The 25,179-nt window shown below is 41.5% G+C and overlaps 1 protein-coding gene across 3 annotated transcripts in view; it reads right to left on the bottom strand.

Moving 5' to 3' along the window:
* TBC1D9 (TBC1 domain family member 9) overlaps positions 1-25,179 on the bottom strand; it is a 70,176-nt gene that overhangs the window by 29,237 nt on the left and 15,760 nt on the right. For 2 of the 3 annotated variants that reach the window (XM_056562920.1, XM_056562921.1), the window contains exons 2-6: positions 16,955-17,065; positions 12,716-12,834; positions 9,882-10,110; positions 2,599-2,860; positions 797-1,004 (exon numbers count right to left, since the gene is read on the bottom strand). In XM_056562920.1, the coding sequence (XP_056418895.1) occupies positions 797-1,004; positions 2,599-2,860; positions 9,882-10,110; positions 12,716-12,834; positions 16,955-17,065 (929 nt within the window). Of the gene's footprint in view, positions 1-796; positions 1,005-2,598; positions 2,861-9,881; positions 10,111-12,715; positions 12,876-16,954; positions 17,066-25,179 lie in introns of those variants that run through there. The other variant, XM_056562922.1, reaches the window with a different exon arrangement.

The raw sequence follows: 25,179 nt of genomic DNA, 5'->3' as shown, positions 1-25,179 counted from the left end.
TGGTTGAATTTTTTTTCTTTGCTTCCCTTGCAGTTACATACAGTAGGTAGCTAATGCTCCTTTCACACTAGTGATTTCTCCGTTATTGAAATTCCGTTGCATGTTCCGTCACGATTTTCGGCAAAAACCTGCCGTTACAAAACCCCTGACGGCCGAGACTAAATCGCATTGCAGCCTATGGGATTTTGTAACTGCCCGTTTGCACCCGTATATGCCCATAATTCATTACGGACGCGATACAGTGACGGGACATCGTGGCGGAAAAATTACTGCATTCAGTATAGTGTGAAAGGAGCCTTAGACTGTGCAAAGCTTCTCAAACCATTACATAATGGAGTTATATCTGTGTAGTGAGGCATATATTCCTCACTTCCAAGTTGTTATAAATACAGTATCATAATTATTGGAGCCTGTGTTATCTGCAATATTTATTTAAAATATACACTTACCATAATATTTATGTTGGAACAATCCCTGTGAATCTGCCTACATCTCAATGCACTACGTGAAGACCAGTGGCACCGAGTCTTTGAGATGCTGAGGTTTCTCAGTCATTGCACTTCTTATATAAATATAATCAGATCAGGCAGATTGTGTAACAGACCATAAACCTCTAAATGACAACTGAGTTAAATGGGCTGTAAAATGCTGCTGCCAAATTACTAATTTCTTCAAGAGTGATACTCTCTATTAACGGGTTACATACACTTGCAAATGAAGGTACTTTCTCGGAGACTGGTCCTCCTCATCGCACACAATGATAATATAAACTGTAAGAGCAAGTAACACCACCAACCTCTCGCAATGGGATGATCAGACTGCACAGATTCTCTTCTTTACTAGTAAAGCATATATAATTTGTGGAAACAAACATTTGCCCCACTATATGTCTTTTACTGAAGGGTGTCCACAATGTGCAGTCTGTATGTCCATCCAACTTTTCATCCTTCGGAAGACGGAAAAGAGCCCGATACCGTTCACTCTTGGCTCGTGCATCCAAATCTCTGCAATATAAGTGCAAGGCATATTATAGTATTAACATATCTTTCCTACTGCATAAACTATATCCACAAACCTACTAGAATGGGATTGTCAAAATATAACAACATTTTATTAAAGCACAATTAAAATGTGAATACATACAATGGTTAAAAAGGCAAAGGTACCCAAAAACATGCACTGGTTACCCTCGCATGTTTTTGGGTACCTTTGCCTTTTTAACCATTGTATGTATTCACATGTTAATTGTGCTTTAATAAAATGTTGTTATATTTTGACAATCCAATTCTAGTTTTTTCTTTTGTGGTATATTATATGTAGTTACTAGAGGATTTCAATACAATGGCAGAATGAGGGACAGGCTATTAGCTATGGAATTATTCGGTCCTGAGAGACATTTGTGTCTAATTATATCCACAAACCTGTAACCCAGCAAAAAAATACTTATTTCCTGATCATCCTAGGCAGCACAATAACAAATAGCTTGTGCTGCCTATGGACTCCAGGAAATGAACATTTCAGTAAGTAAATGTCTGTTTTCCTTACTTTAAAGCATACCCCCTTCCCCTGGTCATCCACCCGGGTTTGGGGAATGCCAGGAAAATATTACCTGCCTGACTGCATTATGTTGACTGCAACGTTCAATGCTATATGGTTATTTTAAGGTGTTTTCCTAGGACCCTTATTTCCAGTGAAGAGAAATTAATTCTTCAGCTATTGAGACGATTTTGGACAATTGTATGCTTCCAACTTCATGGGTACTGTTTGAATCCAGCCCTTTTCTGTTCCAGCATGACTGTGCCCCAGTGCACAAAGCAAGGTTGGGCTAGTTTAGAGTGGCCTCTACAGAACCAACCTGTCCTCAACCCCCTCAACCACCTTTGGGAAGAACTAGAACAGAGATTGTAAGCCAGGACCTCTTACCAATGTCTGACCTCACAAATGCTTTTTCCTACAAACATTTCCACACACAAAACACAAACATTCTTCAAAATCTTGTAAAAAGTCTTCGCAAAAGACTGAAAGCTGTTATAACTGCAAGGGGTTAACAACTCCATATTAATGCTAATGGATTTGGAATGTCTTCTGTAGATGTAATGTGTTTGTGTCCCCTTACTTCTGTCCATATAGTGTATCTACCCAGCTCCCTGTATAGTAAGTTTAAACAACAAGACAGGGTGCTTTGGTAGGACAGAGTGGAGGGTAGGAAATGCTAACTAATTTAATTATATAAAAATAACAAATGTATTTTTTATAGCTGCAAAAAGTTATCAACTACTATTAAATGGATTACTCCACTCCCGGAACATTGAGTTCTGAACTCTGTGTGTGTGCTTCCCTGTTCACGCCCGCCCCCTCATGACATCACAGCCTGCTCCCTCAATGAAAGTCTATGGGAAGGGGGCGCGATGATGTCACGCCCCCTCCCATAGACTTGCATTGAGGGGGCGGGTCATGACGTCACATGACAGGGCGGGCGTGAACACTGAAGCCTGCAAACAGCGTTCGGAACTAAATGTTCAGGACGCTGGGTAGCGGAGTAACCCTTTAAAGGGTCTGAATACTTCCAAATATATAGTCTCTAAAATTTCCACTCACCTCTTTAAGGCAGATACTTTTTTGGGCGATTTCTTTTTCAATTTGGGAAGAGATCGATCCTGCTCAAAACCTTCATTATCTAGGAGTTGTCTCATGGCTATGTTAGCAAGCTGCTCCATCAATTTAAAAGTCTCCGAGATGTTAAGAAAAACAGAGAAGTAGTGTTCACTGGAGCGAGTGCTGACTTTAATCATGTTTGGGAGAAGTAAGGTAGCCGTCTTTTCCAGCTGTGTTATGTCAACCCATCGGATCACTAGCTTGGCTGAGAAGGGACAGATGACAGTTTAGAAAGGACATTGCTAGATGTCTTCAGTGCAAACAGAAATGCATTTATTTGTAGCAGCCTGAAAGCCTAGATCTGCTACTGGCTGCATTATCATATCTGTATCACACATAAAATACCTACACCTTTTCTAGGATATTGTCTCTTTGATCTGACTAATGGGGATCATTCCCCAGGCCGTTCTGGTGACACTAGGATGCATTTACAAAGAGTGGTGTAAATTCTTAACTATTGTATAGCACAAACGTTGCTGTAATAGTTGCAGACTTGTGTCAAATTTATCAAATGGCACATATTTTGTGTGACAAACAGAGAAAAAAGATGTTTAAAAAGCTTTCTAAATGTCTTGATATAGGATAGGACTTAAAATTCTTTAACAATTACAAATAATAATGGATATGTTCCTAAGTTCAGCAACCCCATAGGGAATGAATGATGTGCACTATTAATTCCAGGGACAATTTTATCCCTCCTTTCAGGATCAGGGGAACCCCACTAATCATCTTGTTACCCCTTGTTCTGTGGACAGGGGATAATGTCATTTGACAGAAATCAGAAAATTACATATTTGTTTTATATTCAAAAAGTTTTTATTTTATGAAAAAGAATACATACATCATTACATAACAAATATACAAATGTTCCTTAAAAAAAAAAACCCTCCTCTTACCCGCCCACCCCACTACCAGCTAAGCTACCTCCTCCCATTTCCCCCATTCCTTTTCTATTTTCGGGCCCAGTTTTCTCCCTCTGTAGTAGATATCCTCAAATCTTCTCATTTGTTCTACTTCTCTCTGCCATTCAACACAATTTGGGCCCTCGGGTGCAAACCATCTCCTAAGGATGAATATTCTAGCTAGACCAATGACTAAGAATAATACTATTCTTCACCTGCTCCCTTAATCCTATCCCTAAAACTGCAGTTTTAATATCAAATGTTATTTTTACTCTCAATTTCTTCTCCACTGTTTTATAGACTTCTTTCCAAAAAGACTGTAATTTTGGGCATGCCCACACCATGTGTACCAAATCTGCTTCTTCCATATTGCATTTTGGGCATTTACAATCAGTTCTTTTCCCTATTCTGTGCAGGAACCCAGGTGTATAAGGTATCCTATGTATCAGTTTTATCATTGAGATTTTATGATTCATATTTAGGGATGAATGTACAATATTAGGGAACACCTCCCCCCATTCTCCTCCCTCTATCTGACCTACATCTTGCATCCATTTGACCCTACTTTTTAAAGGATTCCTTTCCATAGCAGATCTAACCAGGCCCTTATATACTGTACCCAGTACTTTTGTAGAAACAGATCGTAACCCAAATATGCAGTCCATTAGTTCGTGTCTATTTATTGTCCATCTGGCGTTATTCTTCTCCTTCTCAAATTTGCTTTTGATTTGTACATATAAAAAATATTTGTTCTGTCCTATGTTAAATTCCCTATTAAGTGTTCTCCACTCTTTCAGTGTGCCTCTTTTCACTAAATCATTCACTCTAACTACCCCATTTTTTCCCAATCTACATATTCTTTCAATTTTAACATTTCTAGGAAATAGCCATTACGCCACAGTAGTGTATATTGCGTACTCCCCTTAATCCCTAATAATCGTCTCGTGAATCTCCATACCTTGTTAAACATATTACAAATGGGGACTCTTCCCCAACCAGTGCACATACATCTATCGCTTTCAAATAACTCTAGTGTACTACCTCCCCTACTGCCTAATTTAGAAAAAAAACTTTTTAACATATCATCTTCCTTAATCATATATTCAATTTGTGCAGCTATATAATACAGTTGCAGGTTTGCTAAACCAAAACCTCCAAAGAGAGCTAAAAAAAAGTGTGTTTCATACGTGTCTGTTTTCCCTCCCATAAAAACTCATTAATTTCACTCTGTATTTTGTTAAAGTGCTGTTCCCCTAACCAAATAGGTGCTTCTTTTATCACATGCAAAACCATGAGAAAGATAATAGTTTTTATTAGGACAATTCTTTCGGCCATGTTTAAGCGCAATTTTTTCCATATTTGGATTTTATTTCTTACTTTCTGTCTCAATGGGACAATGTTTAACTGAACAAAATCCTCTATATTTCTGGATATTTTAATTCCCAAGTATTCCAGGGCCTCATTGTCCCGCAGAACATGTATCTCTTCCTGAAAATCCTGATTCTTTTCTGATAATAATAATAACCCCGATTTCTTCCAGTTAATCTGGAAGCCAGAGTAGCTACCAAAATCGCTAATCAAGTTCATAATCCTTGATAAGTTTCTTTTTGGATCTGTTACAAACAACTCCCCGTCATCCGCATATAGCAATATTTTCTCCTCCTCTCCCTCGACACCGAACCCCCCGAACAGCCCGGAGCCCCTAATCAGCTGTGCCAGTGGCTCGATGAAGAGGGAGAAGAGGAGCGGCGACAGGGGACAACCCTGCCTAGTTCCTCTTTGCAACCAGACTACCTCCTGAGACACTATATTGTTTATATTAATCCTTGCTCGAGGGGCCTTATATAGGGCCTTTAGCCCTTGCAGAAAGTATTCTCCTAAATTCATGTGTTCTACTATCTTAAAGAGGAAGCCCCACTCCACCCTGTCAAATGCTTTTTGAGCATCAAGAGACAGGATGGAGCGGGGACCCCCCCTCATCCTGTACCTGCATATTCAGGAAAACTCTTCTAATGTTGTTATAAATATTTCTTCCCTTCATAAATCCTTTCTGTTCCTTCCCTATTAGCTTTTCGATCACTCGTAAGCGAATGGCCCAGTTAGCTAAGATTTTTTGATCTGTGTTTAGGAGCGAGATTGGTCTGAAATCATCCATTGCACCACTCTCTCTACCCTTCTTCATGATTAAGACTATAATAGCTTCGGCCATAGTTGGGGATAACTCCCCTTTACTCAAGGATTCATTATAAACCTCTAAGAGGCATGACAATTACGGGTCGCCGAAGCATTTATAAATTTCAGAGACCAAGCCATCCGGCCCCGGGGCTGAGTTCTGTGAGAAAGATTTCAAGGCCGTTTCTATTTCCATTACACCAATTCCTTCCCCTATCTTATTCTTTTCGTCCTCATTAATTCTAGGGAGCTTAATTCCCTCCAGGAATGTATCAATTTCCCCATCTGTCGCATAGCTTTCCCTAGAATATAAATCCTGAAAAAACTGGACTGCTACTTTTGTTATTTCTTCATGTTTCGTACATTCCCTTCCTTCTTTGTCCTTAATCCCAACTATCGTTTTATTCTTTTTCTGATTAATAATTCCCATGAGTGTCTTATTCAGTTTACCTGTTTCGACGTAGTATCTTTGCTTCCTAAAGAAGATAGCATGTTGGGCCTTCTCTAGCATAATTTTCCGATATATATCTTGTGTTTGTTTAACGTGAAGCCAGTTCACTTCACTAGGGTTATTTTCATACTCTCTTTCGGCTATTGCTACCTTTTCCAATACCTCCTTCTCCCTTTCCCTACATTTCTTTTTGAACCTGGCATTATTTCTAATAAGTAGCTCCCTCAAAAAAGCTTTTAATGTATCCCATACTACTAGAATGTCTGCCGTCCCTTTATTTATATCCCAGAATTCTCTGATCTCTGTACTAACCCCCATTGTTACTTCCTGAATCTTTAACCAATGGGGATTTGTATACATGCTCTTTACTGTTTCTTGTTTCTTTGCCTCTTTTTTGATAAAACACACTAACATTGCATGGTCAGATATACACCCGGGTTCATACACAATTTTTTGCGAGTAACTCCTTCCTGCACTATTGACCAAAACATGGTCGATTCTAGATGCTGTTTTAGGAGTAGTATTGTAACATGGAAATTTCTTCTTATATGGATGTAGATTGCGCCATGCCTCCTCCCACCCCACCTCTTGACACCAATTATAAAGGAGAGTATTATTACTACCCAGCTTTCTACCCTACCAATCCATCTCCTTATTCATAACACAATTTAAGTCCCCCATTACCCATAAGTCAATAAACTCCTTATCTCTTTGAAAATCCATTAATACTTGCAACACTTCTGTAGAAAACGGGGGAGGGATATACGTAAATGCTAGAATAGTTAATCTACCATCCCATTTAACATACAGAAACACAAATCTACCTCTCCAATCAATTTGAGAGCTTAACACTTGAATATTTAGTGCTTCATGGATTAGGACTGACACCCCAGATGAATACTCAGAGAAAAAATGGAATGAAAGGCTTCTCTTGCCCACCCCTTACTCAGAATATTTACAGAGTCCTTGGTCAAGTGAGACTCTAAAAGACATACAATTGCGGGATGGTGTCTATTTATTCTATCAAATACTGCTACCCATTTACTCCTATTTTTAAGACCTCTAACATTCCATATGATAATTTTATTATTATCCTCCATTACCATGGAAGTTTGTCCTCTCTCCCATCCATAACTGATGACCTTCTCGCCTGGACCCAGCTGGTAGGTTCCCTTCCCTTTCCATTCCCTCTCCCCTACCTCCCCTATCCCTATCCTTCCCACCCCCTATTCCCAAACCAAACCACCCCCCTCCCCCCCAGCTCCCCACTCCTTCTGATTCGCATTAATTCCACAAATCTCTATACTACACTGTGCCCCTTGCCCCCCCCGCCGACCATCCCATATCTAACTTTTACCCCCCGTCCCCCAGTACTCTCATAACCCCCTCTCCTCCAACCATTTATTAATCTCCTCTTCTGAGGCAAAAAATAGAACCCTTTTCTCAAATATTATCCTTAACCTGGCAGGAAACAATAAAAAAAAATTTAATGCCAGCAGCATGAAGTCTCCTTTTAACAGGATTAAAGGCCATTCTTCTGCGCTGGGTATCCATTGAAAAGTCCGGGTACATATAAACTTTAGAGTTCCCGAGTAATATTGTTCCCTTTTCTCTAGAAATCTTTAATAAGATGTCACGGTCCTGAGAGCACAGAAGCTTAACCAGAAACGTTCTTGGGGCAGAACCCGGAACGGGCTTCTTTGTGGGAATCCTGTGAGCCCTCTCAACATGAAAAAGATTGATAAGCAGACAGTTTCCAGCAACCTCTTTTAACCATTTTTCTATAAAAGCAATAGGATTTTCCCCTTCTTCAACCTCCGGCAACCCCACAATCCGTACATTATTGAGTCTTGATCTATCCTCTAGATCTGCGATCTTTTCTTTGAGGTATTTATTATCTGCTTTCATTACTTCATGTTCTTTTCTCATCTCACCCATCTCCTTCTCCATGCGCGGTACTGCTTTCTCTATTTGCTTAACTCTGTCCTTAATTTTATTAGTATCTTCTCTTATAAAGGAAACTTCTGCACTTAGAGCTCCCACTTGAGTTGTTAAGTCCTTCAATGCCTTATTGCATTTTTCCACCCCAGTCAAGATTCTATTCAGAACCTGTGAGTCTAGGTTCCCTCTTTCCTCTTCTATCTCATCATCCCCTGGGTGCAATATAGCAAATCTCGAGCCGCTTGCGGTGTTATGCAGTACTTGTTCTTGTCCCGCTTGTTCCTGGTTTTAACATTATCAAGTGGGGACTTCAAAAATTTATCCATCCTTGTATTATGTGGGGCATCACTCCCCCCCCCCTAAGGATTTTCTAGCGTTGACTTTAGGTGGCATAACAGCATTTATTGCTGGTAGTAGTTCAGTGCTGTGTTCAGTGTTTTACTCAAGGTCAGGAATTGAGTGTAGGTCACCGCGTTTTAGTTTGAGTTCATATGGCAGCCCAGTGCCTTCAGTATTCCTCCAACCAGGCTAGATCCTTGTGCTCTACCCCAGTGCTCCTCAGCGTGCCTCGGCGTCTTCCGGGAATGCTGCTGGGGTAGATCACATGCATCCTGATCACGTGAGCTCCCCCAACCACTCACCGCCAAGCTGCGAGGCCCCCATCCCTGTGCTTGAGCTGGCCCAGCCAGGCCTGCAGCTTCGTCTCCGGTTCCACACGGGGATCCCACACAGCGGCTCGAACTCCGGTAGGGACTCTTTCAGTGGAGGGGGGGGGGGGGGGAGAGCCGGGGAATCTTTCCTAGCTCCATCGGGAGGCCGGCAGGGCGGTCCGGAGGCTCGGAGCTGGCGGCGTTACGTCATGCCGCCACGTGACCATCACCATTTGCAGCTTGAAAATTACATATTACCATGTAGACTCGGACAGTGTCAGCAAAGCAAACTCAATATCATTAGGGGGCAAGCAATATGATAGGCAGGTATCACTGAACACAGAGGTATAGGTCTGTGTGCAGGGTCACATTTGCAACTCATGCTGCCCTAGGCACTCGGACTGAATACACAATTAGGGCGATTCCACATGAGTCAGAATTTTTTTTAATGCAGATTTGGCCCAAATGTGTAATAAAAACTGCACGAGTTTTGGATTTGGATTTTGTGTGTATAGATCTCACCACTATACACAGAAAGCAGCGAAAGCAATCACAAATCCACAACATAAGAATGCTTTAGCTGAAAATCTGACCCATGTGGATTCATCCAAGGGGAAAAATAGTATTTTTCTCCAGGCCGCAGCATGACAGCAACAGCTACATCAAAAGTGTTTATGTTCTTTTTTTTTAATTAGAAAAAGTGCTGCGCCCCCCTTCCTCTCAATACTACTACCCTAGACACAGGCCCACGGGTGCTTAATGGCAAATACTGACCTGTTTGTGTCCTGCCATTGTCTGGTTTCTGGGGGAAGGTACTATACTCCATATTTTCCTGCAGACTGTAGTCTATAATTTATGCAGAATAAAGTAATGAATGGCTGAGCAGTTACTAGAAATTTGTTCAACACTAGTTTCTTTCCTAATGAATTGGACAAGACTGCAATACCCTGTATGGCCACTGCTAAATGTACAGCATGCAGGTGTAAAGTCACAGTGACTGGTGGGGCTACATAGAGCTGGTATCACACTGATCTGATGTTGATGGCCCAGGAGAAAACCCTTTAATGAGTTTGTATTTACTGGAAGTAAATGTTTAATTTGTTATACTACCTTCTTTCCCCAGCAGGAAGGAGTAGAAACAGAGGTGGTTGATGCTTAGGTACACCCATCCTTGTCTGGGCACTCTGCCCTTCCAGTAACTGCATGAATAGTAGTTGACCAACTTTTCTTCTTCTGGCATACCAAATAGTTTGTGGAACTTCACTATCGCCTCCTTAAACTTATCGGTATCATCATCTTCTTTAACGCCATTTATTTTATTATACTCTGCAATGATACCCTGGAAGGGAATTTGAAAGTTACACTATTTCTGCACATTTAGTGCACTTTTAGTTCATATTATATTCACATGAAAAAGGATCACCTTTGACCATCATTAAGATTACTTTAAAGGCGTATTCAAGAGAGATAAAATTACAGGTAAATAGTTTTCATGGCCAAGTTGTTTTCTAGTGTAATATAAAATTGTATTAAAAAAATTAAAGCATTCATATGATCACACCCCGGAAGCTGCATAGTGCTGTCATTTCCTCCTCTGGGTCAACTCCTCTGCTGTCTTTGCTTGCTCCCTTTAGGGACAACACATCTCACATTCTATCATCCCAGGAGGCTCGGCTTGATGCAGGCTCAATACTCAAGTCTCTGTTAAGGAGAAAAAATGGAGAGACCGATACCGGCGCCTGGTGTATTACCCTAGGTAACAGGAGTTAAAGTGGTAGATCGATTGTAGATCAGAATTTCCCGGAAAACCTCTACCACCGACTGCACACGCACACCTAGAAGGGACATTCGCCAACGCGACGAACGTCCCTTCTAGGTGTGCTTGTGCAGTCGGTGGCAGAGGTTTTCCAGGGAAAATCTGATCTACAGATTGATCTATGTATCCTATGAATTACTTTACTTTTTAATGTTCCATGCATATGTGATTTTACTATAATTAACATGTTCTGAGTGGTTTTTATTTGTTATGGTCATTAGCCATGCCCCTTACCTGTACTTTGGCATTTTGTTTATGTATTTATATGGATGCCTGTCTATTGTATAGCATTCTGATCTGAGGAAGGAAGGGTTCCTCCCAAAACGCATCATCGCATGTTTTTTATTTTCATAACTCAATAAAAATGGTTGCACTGGGAGCCTTAAGCCAAGCATTGGTCCACTTTCAACATTCTGAAGGAGCCGCAGCGCCATCTGCAAAGGGTATTTTTCCAAGCTTCTCTGCAATACTCAAGCCGAGCCTCCTCGCCTAACAGAATACTGTATGAGACATGTTGGTCCTGAAGGGAGGGGGAGCGAGCGACAACATTGAACAATCTTCCAGGGCGAGAATGCCTACGCTCTGATGACACAAACTTTAGATATTAAAATATCTTAAAATAAAAGTATAAATCACTGAAACAACTTTGGGCAAGGGAATTATTTACCGGTAACGTTATCTCCCCAGAATACGCCTTTAACTTTTCCGTACAGTATATTAACCAATAGATACATTATGAACAGATTTTAAAGGAACGGTATTATAGGATCCCCCACTGAACTCCTAAGCATGGAAAGATCAGAGATTTCAATCAATAAGTGACAAAATTATATAAAATCGACTCCCACAAAAATATATAGCAATCTTCTCAGCTCCTCCTATTCTATTGGATTATGCCGATAGAATAGACATTTTCATGGTGACAGGTTTAGGTTCAGTATTTTTTTTTTTTTTGCTAAATGTGCTTTGTTAAAGTCTGTTGTTTGAGATCCCCGGCAGAGATCAAACATCTCCAACTCCCCATCCATCCATTATAGTCTAGGGATTTTGCCACCTATAGTATATTTCTTGTTGCATTTCTCAATTTTCCTTCATGACATTTGGAGCTTGCTGTTTTCATGACATTTGGAGCTTGCTATTCTTCTGAAGAAACAAGTTCTAACTATAACCACTTACCAGGGCTGCTCCTCAAGCACAAATGTGCACAGCCCTTTCATTGGTCTGGAAGTTACAGAAACTGCCAAGCAAGCATCCTAGTGGTGTTTTCCCATAGAGTGACAGACCCTTGTCTACTCATTCTCTGCCTAAAAGGAACGGTTGGTACCGCCTTCAATAGACTAGATGGGGGTCAGAGAGCATAGTATTGGACATACGTGTAGGCCCAGAGTAAGGTTTCTTATTTATCCAACCTGTATCTGTAGGGCATCAGAAATCTTGCCAATATGCCACAAACATCTGACATGGGAAAACTCCTTGGGGGAAGGCCTAATGTAGATTCTTATCACAGTGTGGTGTAGGATCCAGTTAAAGCCAAGCCTTGTTAAACTAACCAGTATACTTAAAGAGTACCTGTCATCAAACCATATTTTCTAAACTAACTCAGATTATATCCCTAACTACTCCTAACACCCCTCCTGCCCTTAAAAAATTTCTCCGACCTTTAAAAAGCTCTGTATCATACCTTTCCCCTTGCTCACATTGTGTGAGCTCCTGGCAGGAGAAAGTGGGCGTTCCCCAGCAGGGGTGATGTCACTAAAGCCTTCAAGAGCTGTGCCTCCCCCTGCCCCGCACACACTTCCTGAGTTTGGTCTCCTGCCAGTCTGAGAGGAGACCAAACTATTTGACTTGCGGCAGGGAACAGAACAGAGCCACCAAGTGGCCATTTTTTTCAATCACATTAAAACATATAAAAGGTTGAGAATTTTAACAGCAAGTACATTTCAAAGTGTCTTCTAATTTCATAAGGAACAATATTTAAAAGTTTTGTTTGGCGACAGGTACTCTTTTAAAGAGGTTGACTCCCTACAAAAAAAAAAAACTTTCAAATTGGAGTGGCTGCAGTGATCAGCTGATCAGTCTGGTGAGTCTACCAATCTGCAAAACTATACACAACAAACACGTTCATTACCTGGATTTTTCCTTTGACAAATGTGGTAATGTCATTTTCATTTTCAAAAATCGAAAGCGTCTGAAGTAGGTTGACTTCTAGCCATTCCCAGTGCTCAGTTACTTCCCTCCGAGAGCCTCCTGGACACATTAAAAGCACAATGACTATGGCATTCTCTTGTCTATTGATAGGACAAGGCAAACACAAAACAATGATGGAAGCATACAAATATTGCCATCACCCTCTGGCAAATAACAGTAAAGAAAGGTCAATATATTTTACTATAAGTTTTATTGTGATGCTACTAACATTTGTCAATAAAGTGATTATAAGCATACACACACTTAATGATGTATGAGGCTTTAAGTTATAGTAGTATTATGGTTCTTTCCAAAAATAGCTACCATAGTCTATAAAAAAGGGGCAAAATAGCTTAGTCTGCCATAGGTTACACCATGGATTTTGACCCATAATGGCTTTATTTTAGTACGCAGACTACAATATTCTGCCCATTTTAGGCAGCAACATTATAACCAAATTATTATTACATTAGTAACAGTGATAGGTACAACTACTTATAAAGATGTTGATTAATTTTTGCTGTCAGAATGGTATAACAGCATACATTCAGCTCATCATTACAAGAATGTAGAAGCCGGCTAATACACAACATATCAGTGACACAGAACTGTAATGTTCAGTTTATCTATACTATAATTATTGGATTTCTATATTATGCTAGATACAGGAAACACCCGGCAGATTGTCATTCGGAAATTTTAAGTACACGGGAAGATTTATCAAAATCTGTCCAGAGGAAAAGTTGCTGTGTTGCCAATAGCAACAAAACAGATCCTTTCTTTCATTTTTCAAAGGCCTTTTCAAAAATGAAAGAAGCGATCTGATTGGTTGCTGTGGGCAACTGAGCACTTTTCCCCTGGACAGGTTTTGATAAATCTCCTTCTATGTTTAGTAAGGGTAGGGTACCAAATCCTGTATTTTGCTGCTGCATATTTTTGTCAGAATCAGCTGCAGAAAATACAGCAAATGTGACCCTACCCAAAAGAGTAACCAGAAACAAAGCAATGCATGAAATTATCTCCTTAAAAGGACTACTCTGGGAGGTTAAAATTGTGTCCCATACTGCTGGCATTAAAAAAATAAAGGGATACATACCTACTGCCGCTCCCCCGGTAACCCGTTTCAGCCTCCGCCGCGATCCTCTACCTGGTTGCCGGTGGGCGGTGAGTCATACTGCACTCAGCCAATCACCGGCTGCAGCAAAGTCCCGCTTTGGCCAGCGATAGGCTGAGCAGCACTGTAAAATTTTCGGCCCCGGCACCAGTTTTCGGGACCGTGAACATCACAGTGCTGGTCAGCCTATCGCCGGCTGAGGCGGGACTTCACTGCGGTCGGTGATTGGCTGAGTGCAGTATGACTCAACTCACGGACCACCGGACACCAGGGAAGAGGATCGCGGTGGAGGCCAAAACGGGTTACCTGAGTCACTGCCAGAAGTATGGGACACAATTTTAACATCCCGGAGTACTCCTTTTAGATATATTTATTGACAAAAATATCTGCTATGGCGGATTTCACATTTAGGAAAAGTGGTTCGATTTAGAAAGCTTGCTAAAAAAAATGTTTTAATAGAGCTCTGAAATTCACCATGGCACAACTTAGGCTAGGTTCCCAGTGCCATTTGCATCTGACCCATTAAGGGTCCTATAGGCTTTTTTTTTCTTTTTTTCTTGAGGAGATTGGACCCTGAAACGGGTGAGATGCAATTGGCTACTGTCAGGTCCCGACAGCCTCCATTCACTTGCATGGGGCCCGTCGGTGTTCTGGTAATTTTACAGGAATTTTTTCCAGTAAATCTTGACAGAACTGCAGACGGAGCTCCACCTAACGGAGCCTGAGGGCAGTGTGAATGAGGCCTTAGGGAAGTATACAAACAAGTTGTCTAGGCCCTCCTGTTCCTACATCAACACAGAATATCAATTTTGACACAAATTTTCAGCAGATTCTACTGCAGTGTGTGGATAAAACATTTAAAATCTCACCCTCTTCACAGCTGCTGTAAATATGTCATGTCACCCTATCCAAGAGTGTACTTCCAGGGATACTGGGGGAGATTTATCCAAAACTATGTAGAGGTAAAACTAACCAGTTGCCCATGGCAACCAATCAGAGTGCTTGTTTCCTTTAACAGAGGCCTTCTTAAAAATGTAAAGACAATATCTGATTGGTTGCTATAGGCAACTGCACTACTCTTCCTATACACAGGTTTTGATAAATCTCCCCCATTCTCCTGTCTGATCTGACGATCTGAGGTGTGGAGAGATGAACCTACATAAAAATATCAAACTAGAATAGGACCCGAGCACAATACTTATCAAGCATTGTATAACGGCTTTGAAAAAGGAACAGACAAGCATGCAGCGGTATCACTCCAGGCCCAATGTCCGATCACGCAAGAGAGTACTCCTGGAGGTATATTTTAAAGGAGTGCTCTGGTATGTCAAATTCCAAGGATTTTCTAACGTCAGTCATCATAAGTGCTAGGAATATCTTGGCTTAACAAATAACTGTGATATTGAATAAATGAGCAATACAGGACAATGGCGCTTTTAGAATTGTTGTGTTCACACACTGCGGCTAATTAGCCCCTAAATACTGCAACCGTTTTTGCTATGATTATGCTAATCGTAGTAAAATGCCAAATTTGTGTCAAAAACACATGCAGTAATTAGCTGCAGCATGTGAACACAGCCTAAAAAAATGAGTTAGGAGTATATCAGAACACTTAAAGGGGCTCTCCTATTAACATTACATCAGTTGCAAAAAGGTTACTGCAGACCTACTTAACTACAGCAGCATTGGTCAGTCTTTTCTATATGCTTATGGGGCTACTGAGTAGATTTTCACTGAGCTCCTATTTGACGACAGCACTTCAACCACATGATTATATCATGCCCATTGTCTTATTAATATATAGTTGGATTTGCAGTAATATAGAAAAAAAAAAGGTAGTTTGTGCAGGAAGTTTTTATTTGTTACACAGCATTTTAGTAGTGTTAATTTTATTTGCTGGAATACTCCTTTATTGTAATTTTTGTTGCTACAGTTGGCAAAGTGATACAAAACATTCTTTACTGTTAGGCTGGGTAAGCCATTTGATTGCTGCCCACTTTATTTTATATATGATGTATTTCAATTGAACCGATACAGACTAATAAATGATGCATTGGTCTGCACCGCTGGAAAAGCATCCATCAAAAGGACAGAGTCATCCCCACCATATATTTATGTGAACAAAGTTTAAAGGAAATCAGTGTCACCTGCATTAACCTGTCAGTAGAGGTGAAGGTGACACGGATGACAACCATACTTACCTGTCCCTGCTCTGTGCTCTGGTTCTCCCGCTATCTTCCTCCGTATCTTCCGTTCCGGGGCCGACTTGGAGTATTGGTGGAGCTTCCTGACGTCACCACTACTGCTTGCTAGCAGCGGGATTCAGCAGAGAAGCAGGGATGGTGTTGTCAGGAAGCTCCGCCCATGCTCCAATTCGGCCACACAGAGGAAGATAGTGGGAAACCAAGACCACAAAGCGGGGACAGGTAAGTATTGTTGTCATCAGTGTCAACTGCACTACCTATCTATAAGGACAGGTTAATGCAGGGGACACTGATAAAAGATTTACTTTAAAGGGTGGAAAAAAGTATTTTTTTAAATCATCTGGTACCAGAAAGGTAAACAGATTTGTAAATTACTTCTATTTAAAAATCTCAATCCTTCCAGTACTTATAAGCTGCTGTATGCTCCACAGGAAGTTCTTTTCTTTTTGAATTTATTTTCTGTCTGACCACAGTGCTCTCTGCTGACACCTCTGTCCATGTCATGGTACTGTCTAGAGCAGGAGCAAATCCTGTTAGCAAGCCTATTCTGCTCTGGACAGTACCAGACATGGACAGAGGTGTCAGCAGAGTGCACTGTGGTCAGACAAAAAGGAAATTCAAAAAGAAAATAACTTCCTCTGGAGCATACAGCAGCTGATAAGTACTGGAAGGATTAAGATTTTTAAACAGAAGTAATTTACAAATATGTTTAACTTTTTGGCACCAGTTGATTTAAAAAAAAGTTTTTCCACTGGAGTACCCCTTTAAGCTGAAGTTCTTTAGCAGAAAAACAATGATACAAATGATACACCCTTACAACTATTAAAAAGGAATCTCACATGCAACATGCTAAGCTTCTTACCACAAGCAATGGTCCAGTATACAAGAGAGTCTGGAGTTTGATAAAGGATGCGGTAAGGAGCTACCCTCGCACTGGAATCCAATACAACATCCAGGGTCCCAACCAGTAAACCTGCAAAATAAACCAGCAACTAAGCTTTAGTCTACAGAAATAGGATAACATGAGTGATAAGCATTCATTTCTGAGGGTTACTCTATCATACAAGTTGCTTGTTTCAATAAGATCATTCCATTTTTCTTCTTCACATAAGGATGATAAACTTGAGATTTTAGTTATAGGTGAGAAAAGACTTTAAATGGGAAAATAGGACAGCTGGAGCAGGGGCAACCATATTATACATTCATTTTCTTATGCCAATGGCACCAATTAAAGAGAGAATATATATGGCAGCAAGTACATAGTCTGTTTTTAGTGCTGATGTACTGTATTATAAAAATAAAAAAGTGGACAAATGTGGAGATCTGAGCAAGAAATGTTTATGGATAGATGCCTGGAAAAAAGCATCTCCAAAAAAAAGTAGGTATTGAGGCATGTTTTCAGTATGCAGTGGTTAGTAGCCAACAAATGGGCTTCAGGGGCCATCATAGGAAGGAGGCAAGCAGATGAACGTAGTATGATGCTTCAGGCAATATTCTACTATGAAACCTTGGGTTCTGGCATTCATGTGGATTTTACTATTCCACATACTATCTACCTAAACATTCAAGTACAGAACTAGATCAAGTACATCCCATCATGGTACCAGTATTTCTTAATAACAATGTACTCTTTTAGCAGGATAATATGACCTGCGGTGCTGCTAAAGAATATTTACGAATGGTTTGACAAATAAAACCCTGTTAAAGGTGCTGTATTGCCTTTTAAATCTCACAGAGCACAGACCGATTGAGAATCTGTGTGTTGTGATGAAACAACAAGTCTGACCCAAAGGGTGCCTACGTTGCAACACGGTGCTTAAAGAATATGCTGGTAACATCTTGGTGCCGCAGGACACAGTCAGAGGCCTTGTAGAATTCATGGTCATGGGTCAGAGCTGTTTTGTCAGTACAAGGAAGAAATTACTATATTAGCCCCAATAGTGAATAGGTTTAATAAAAGGCTTGACAAATCCCAGATTCCAGGTCGCCATGGCGCCTAGGTGTTTCTAAACTCGTTCCAATAGGGGTGATCACTTGTTTTATTTACTTCTGCCTCAAATCCTGCAATGACCCCCATTCTGCCTTCGGTCGGCGCTACAGTGTTGCATGAGAAGCGAACGTCAGGTGATCGCCACAGCCAATCAGCAGCCTTGGTGGTCATGCTCCATACTCATGAGAACTAATGCGGAGGTATATAAAACAGTCTGATTTTTTCAAATATGAGGGGACACTTATGATCGTGACACATGAGGAGAGATGAGGGGGGGACAGTAATGATCATTACTCATGTGTGGACATCAATGATTGTGACACGTGAGGGGAAAAGAGGGGACACTAATGACACACGGAGAGATACAGGGATACTAATGATTGTGACACAGGGAGAGATGAGGGGACACTAATGACTGATCATATGAAGTCACATTGTGTGTGACATCCTGGTTCCTAGATTCATAAAAAATTTGTCATGTCCTGGTTTAATATACTCTATGTTTCATCTGATGACTAGCTATGTTCTTATTATCAGTGCATGAACCTATTCCAAAGTCCCAGAAAAGAAAGGCGTCCCCAGTGGGCTACCTTGCCATCTCTCCCCATCCCTATCACTATGTAGAGATGTGACTATACCTATGCCAATAAAGTTTGACAAATGACAGAGTTGAGCACCAGAGGGTCCACTGTTGATTTTAATCCAGATACAGTGATTGCTTCCAAATAAGAATTATCTCCCATTGTGGTACCACACAAAAAAAGGGACATGCCACTTTTTCTGTGCAGTCCGGCTTTGCAGTTCTCATTGACATCTAACGGAGTTTTATGATCTCCTGTCTGTACTGACTAAAGTAGGTTAAAAAGGTAAAATAAAAAATGAAATAGCTGAAATGCAGGGCTAGAGTGAGTTACATGAGAAAATATATAGGATATATACATTTTCAGCAAAAAATATATACAGTTACATTTATATAATACACATTTTTTATTTTTTTGAATTAAGGAGGAAATGAACTAAAAAACTGAACTACAAACAAGAACAAGAAATCAAGTACTGTATAACCCAGTTTCCTGAGATGTGTTCCAGCAGTTAAAGTGTTTGTAAATTGCCATGACGAAGAATTAGGAAACGTGTAGAGTAGAGTCCTGGCATAGAGTCAACAAGACTCATTCACTGCTAAGCAACAAGGAAGATCATGAATTGCTTCATTAGAAAATATGACCTAAGCATAAAAGCAAAGTCTTCAAGGTCATGCCAGTAAAGCACATGGTCTGTGGTCAAGTGGTGGCATATTAATGTACAAAAGTGATCTTTTTTTCTTCTTTAAGACAATCGATAACAGGATCTTACATTACCAGTTTTACCAAGTCTCACATTCAGCGAGACTATAGACAAGAAGTAGATATACACACAGTATAGGGAATCTGTCAGTAGTAGATCACGCTCAGAGCTGAAGTGTCAAAAGAGGCTGATCTGAGCCTCCTACCTCCCCCACCCTTTCCTGCCTATTGATTGGCTCAGTGCTGGAAGAGGAGCGCTGTCAATCAGTCAAAGATGGGAGGAAGGAGAAGGCTCAGCACAGGCTCTGACACTTCAGCTGTGAGCGCTAACTGCAGCTAAAATTAAGGATCCTAGCAGATAAATAAAGGAAACAAACTCATTTTACTAAACCCCTTAAAGGAGATATCCGGTGGAATTGTTTTGTATCCATTGTGCCCGGGCAGCAAGAAATAAAATAAACTGTAACTCACCTCATGTCGATGTTGACCTCTTGATTTGTCGATATCGGTCTTCCATTTTCTGGGCCCGGTCCTTTTTCTGCATCTTGGACCCCGATGCGTCACACTGTGACCATCTTATCGCCGGCCGCAGCAATGTCACACCTCAGCCGGTACGCTGAGCAGAATGTAATGTAATGGGCCCGGGCAGTAGGTATAAGGCAGGGCCCCGGCCTGTTACATGACACTGCATTTACTGTATCACCGGCCAAGGTGGGACATCTCTGCAGCCGGCAATCAGCTGATCTCAGTGTGTCACGTCAGGCTCCAACATGCAGAAGAAGACCAGGCCCAAAAAACAGAAGACCGATATTGGCACATCGGAGGAGCGACAGAAGGTGAATTACAGCTTATTAGTTTATTTTTTGCAGCCCGGGAACAAAAAAATACCAAAAAAATTCTGCCGAATATCTGCAAAAAATATTGGGGGCTTTTACACCGCTCACCATGCGGTGAAACTAACATGGCATTTGATATTTTAGGTCAGTACGATTAAAACAGTACCCAATTCCAAAAATGCAATTTGGGGGGTTGGTCTTTTTTTTTTTACCTATACAACAGTCACCATACAGGATAAATAATGTTATATTTTAATAGGTCGGGCAATTATGCTTGTGGGGATACTAAATATGTTCATTTTTATTATGTTCATGTATTTTATATGGAAAAAGAGAAAAAAAATAGGTTGTTAAGGGGTTAAAGGGTAACTGAAAGCCGGTTCACCCGCACTGAACCGAAATGATGTGTAACTTACCCAGATCGGCTTTGCCATTCCAGTGAAACAGGGTATATTAGCCTTTGTTGCTAATATTGAAATCTTGTCCTTTGTGCAATGGAGGTGGGACCTGGCATAACCAGCATCCCTGCCTCCTTCCCCTCTGCTCTGATATGCCCACCCATCTTGTGCTTACATGGGAGAAGGGGTCCATGAATTTTCAGTAAATCGTGCGCAGGGGGGCTCAATTTACATATCCATGGCCTGTGACTCCAGCGAAGTGGTCCATGAATTTTCAGTAAAGTAAAGTAATCTTGCACAGGGGGGGGGGGGGGGGGGGTCAATTTACACATCCTAGTCTGTTCACTAGGACATGGAGTCACAGATCATGAATATGTAAGTTGAGCCGATGAAGCCCAGCCCCCTGTGCACGATCCACTGAATTCAGCAGAGGATCTTCTGGGGGACATCCCAGGACCTACTGGACATATTTAAGTAAGTGACCCCTCGTTGGACTACTGCTCACCTCCACTATAACCCAGTGTATTAGGTTTAGTGTGGGTGAACAGGCTGACAAATTTCCTTTAAGAAATGGTTCATATATGTCTAATCTGTTGCTTAATAATGATTTCCAAAATAAGTATGTGATATGACAAATTCTCCATGTTGTATTGCGTTCATGGGTGTCACTCACTATACTATTGAAGAGCTGGAGGAGTATATTGGTAGGTGCCATCAGCACTTTTAGACAATGACTGAACCCAGTGCTGGCTACAGTGATGAGGCATGAGGCAGGGCAAAGAAAAAGTTGGATGGCAGAGTTTTGAAAAGGGACTTTAGAAAGACGGGGGAGATTTATCCAAACTTGTGAAAAATCAGATTCCTTCTTTAATGGTCTATTCACACGTACAGATTTGATGCGCAGGATTTTCTGCTGCAGATTTTAATGTAAACTGAATGACTGAACACAGCTTGAAATCATGTACATCAAATTTGCGCAGAATACTGTACATGTGAATAGACCCTAAAAGGGAATTCCAGGAATATTTCTTATCTGACTACGCTACAGGGGCTGTACAGTTAGTGTAGTTCCTAATATAGTGTCTGTATCTGTCTCGGATGTCTGGTTTAGCATTCTTATGTGATCTTTGCTCTGGATGTTCATTTTTAACAGCATACGAAATGGCTCCTGTCTGAGGTATTCCCAGGATGCAGTGGGGCCGAGACACTACCTCACTAGTCAGGTGATGACAGGGAGCCTGTTCTGCTTCAATGGGTGGAACGACCACAGGGAATTTGCATCAGCGGAATGCACCCTGGTAAGAAAGCACTGGTCTTTTGCATGGAATTCAACTTGTTTGTGGTTCAATGGGTGGGGTGGCTGATGTGTGGGAAGGAGTAAAGTGAAATGATAGGATTTGTAGTTAAAGGGAAAACTCTAACAGGAAAAAAAAACAGTTCACAAAAAGAAAGCCACTGCTTTGTGGTAATCTCACAACATAGCTATTTAACCCAAAGACAAGCGCAGATCCTTCCTAAGCATGTCTATTACTGACAGGCTGGCAAGTGCTAAAATCACCTTATGGTGGACAACCCCTTTAATTTTTTAAAAGGCCTCAGAAAAATAAAAGGAATCTGATTGGATGCTATGGGCAATTGGTCAACGTTTGCTCTGTACATGTTTGGCTAAAATTTCCCTCAAAGTCTTTGTGCAAAACATTTTTTAGTGTTCCTCATCTAATAGCCAAACTCCATCAAGATTACTCAAAGATTCACATCGTAACAAAACCTATCATTATACACAATATTCGTAGAATGGCATGTCACTTTCCATTTACATTAAATTAAAAAAACAACAACAAACCAAGTAACATTTCTGAGGAGAATATACAAAACTGCAGACTGTGAATAGTATTTAAGGTTGATATATAATGGACACTCATCTATACTCTCTGCTGAGCAGCAAAAGAAGAGGAAGATGAGATACTAACTAGGGATCGACCGATTATCGGTATGGCCGATATTATCGGCCGATAATCACGATTTTGGGCATTATCGGTATCGGCAATTACCTTGCCGATAAGCCGATAATGCCCCCCGTACCGCCCCCCACCGCACTGCGACCGCCCCCCCGACCCACCGCACCGCGTCGCACCCCCCACCGTAGTGCTGGGCGGTATACCGGTATGAACCGGATACCGTTTTTTTTTCTCCCACGGTATGGATTTTTGCCCATACCGCTATACCGGCCGGGCCCCTCCCCCACCCTCCGAGTCAATAAAAAAAAATTTAAACTTACCCGTAATGGGGGTGGTCAGGGCCATCCATCCTTCCTGTAGTGTCCGGCGGCATTCCGGGTGGAGGGTGAACCGGTCCGGGCTGTCCTTCTCCGGGGGTCATGTTCTCCACTCCAGGCAGGCTCCGGCCTAGTACGCTGCATAGACGCCGCTACGCCGTGACATCAGGTGCGTCGCTGCGCATGGGCGTCACTGCGCAGCAGCGTTTATGCTGCGTTACTAGGCCGGAGCCTGCCCGGAGTGGAGAAGATGACCCCCGGAGAAGAAGGACAGCCCGGACCGGTTCACCCTCCACCCGGAATGCCGCCTGACACTACAGGAAGGATGGATGGCCCAGACCACCCTGAAAGGTAGGGGGAGAGAAGCGGGTGGCGGCGGCCTATGGCATCGCAAAAGCCACTGCAGTGCATTGATTTAAAGCGCCCGCTTTAAATCAATGATCTGCAGCGTTGTCGCGGGGGGATAAATAGCCGATAACTTATACCGGAATATCGGTATAAGTTATCGGCTATCGGCCCTAACCTCCACCGATTATCGATATCGGCCCCAAAAAAACGATATCGGTCGATCCCTAATACTAACCATCACCTTTATGATGTGTCCTACTTTCCTAATGGCTAATGTGAATGGTAGCATGTTTGGCTACACTATACCTTACGTTTAAAGTTTTTTCTCATACATATCATCTTATATATGTATTTTTCTTTTGCGGCTGAGTAAGTAAAAGAGGTTTGAAAAGCATAATAGGAGCGCTTTGTCTTGTTATAAAATTAAGATTGCAGGAACTGTATATATTTTTTTTAACTGGCAGATATTAGCCCAGCAGTTGGCAGACAGGTTCTGAACTGTGTAGATAGTGGCTAGACGGCCTAGGTTTTTACTTTGTGTTTTGTATCCAGCAACCTATGTAAATAAACCTAGCAGGGAACCAGTTTGCATTAAGCAGCTGGTGTGGACCTGCTTTAGTAAAGTGAAAACGTGTCCTTTTGGCTGTGGCAAAGGACAATCCCAGAGTAAAAATCCCAGAGTAAAAAAAATATGGATATTTATCAAAACCTGTGCAAAGCAAAAAGTTGCCCAGTTACCCATAGCAACCAATCAGATCGCTTCTTTCATTTTGCAGAGGCCTTGTTAAAAATGAAAGAAGCGAGCTGATTGGTTGCTATGGGCAACTTTTCCTCTGGACAGGTTTTGATAAATCCGGATATATAAAACTCAATGGGGAAGATTTATTAATACCTGTGTAGAAGAAGAGAGGGGCAGTTGCCCATTTCATCGCTTCTTTCATTTCCCAGATGCCCCCGTAGAAATAAAAGTAGCAATCTTATCGGTTCCTATGGGAAACTGCGCCGCTCCTCCTCTACACAGGTTTTGATAAATCTCCCACAATGTGCGTACGTGTGTATGTTCCAGCATCACTTCCAAATGGCTAAAGATATTTCCAAGAAACATGGTACAAACGTTATTAATATGTCAAAAAACAAACATAGGATAGGTAAATTAACCCTTACCCCCTCCCATTTGAAAGGGTCTGGGTTTTTGTTTAAAGTCCCATACAAATCTATAGGAAATATACTTTACTGCATTACTTCAACTGGAGATATGTTACTTATATGTCCACTAAAAATATAGGATATTTAATTTAACCCTAACCTATCCCCATTTGCGAAGGTCAGGGTTTTTGTTTCAAGTCCCATACAAGTATAAGGGACTTCAGGTACCTTACTCCACAAGCTCTGCATCTCCTGGTGAATGAGTCAGTCCGGCTTGCAAGCCACACCCTCCAAGCATGCCATGCCCCGTCTAGCAAAGACATGCCCACCCTTTAAGCCACACCCCTTTTATTTTCTACCTTTTTTTTCTGCATCAGTCTGGCTGGGATATGAGGATGGGATACAAGGATGGGATATGAGGTCGGAATATAAGGACAATATTTGCCCATCCGACCAGCGGGATTTGTGACAAAATTATAAAAAAGGTAATAAATGTGAATAAGCTCCTTCCCCGATAAGAGTTTAACCCCTTACCGACCCATGACCACATGTACATCATGGGTGGGGTGGGCGGACATGACGGGGGCCCGCGGGTCAGGTCCGTGTCACGACTGGGAAATGTCCGCTGCTATCAGCAGCTGACATCTGCCAGCAATGCGGACATTGGAGATCGCTCCGATGTCCATCATTTAACTGGTTAAATACCGTGATCTATACAGATCGCAGCATTTAAACATTAAATGCCGCTATTCCCTAGTGTCTAGTGGTTCGATAGCCCCCCCCCCCCAATGTAATCGTGGGGGGCTATGGA

This window comes from Hyla sarda, chromosome 1 (assembly GCF_029499605.1).
Source record: "Hyla sarda isolate aHylSar1 chromosome 1, aHylSar1.hap1, whole genome shotgun sequence".
In the NCBI taxonomy this organism is placed as follows: Eukaryota; Metazoa; Chordata; class Amphibia; order Anura; family Hylidae; genus Hyla; species Hyla sarda.
The sequence above is the reverse complement of the archived record's forward strand: the minus strand, read 5'-3'. Positions and strand labels throughout refer to the sequence as shown.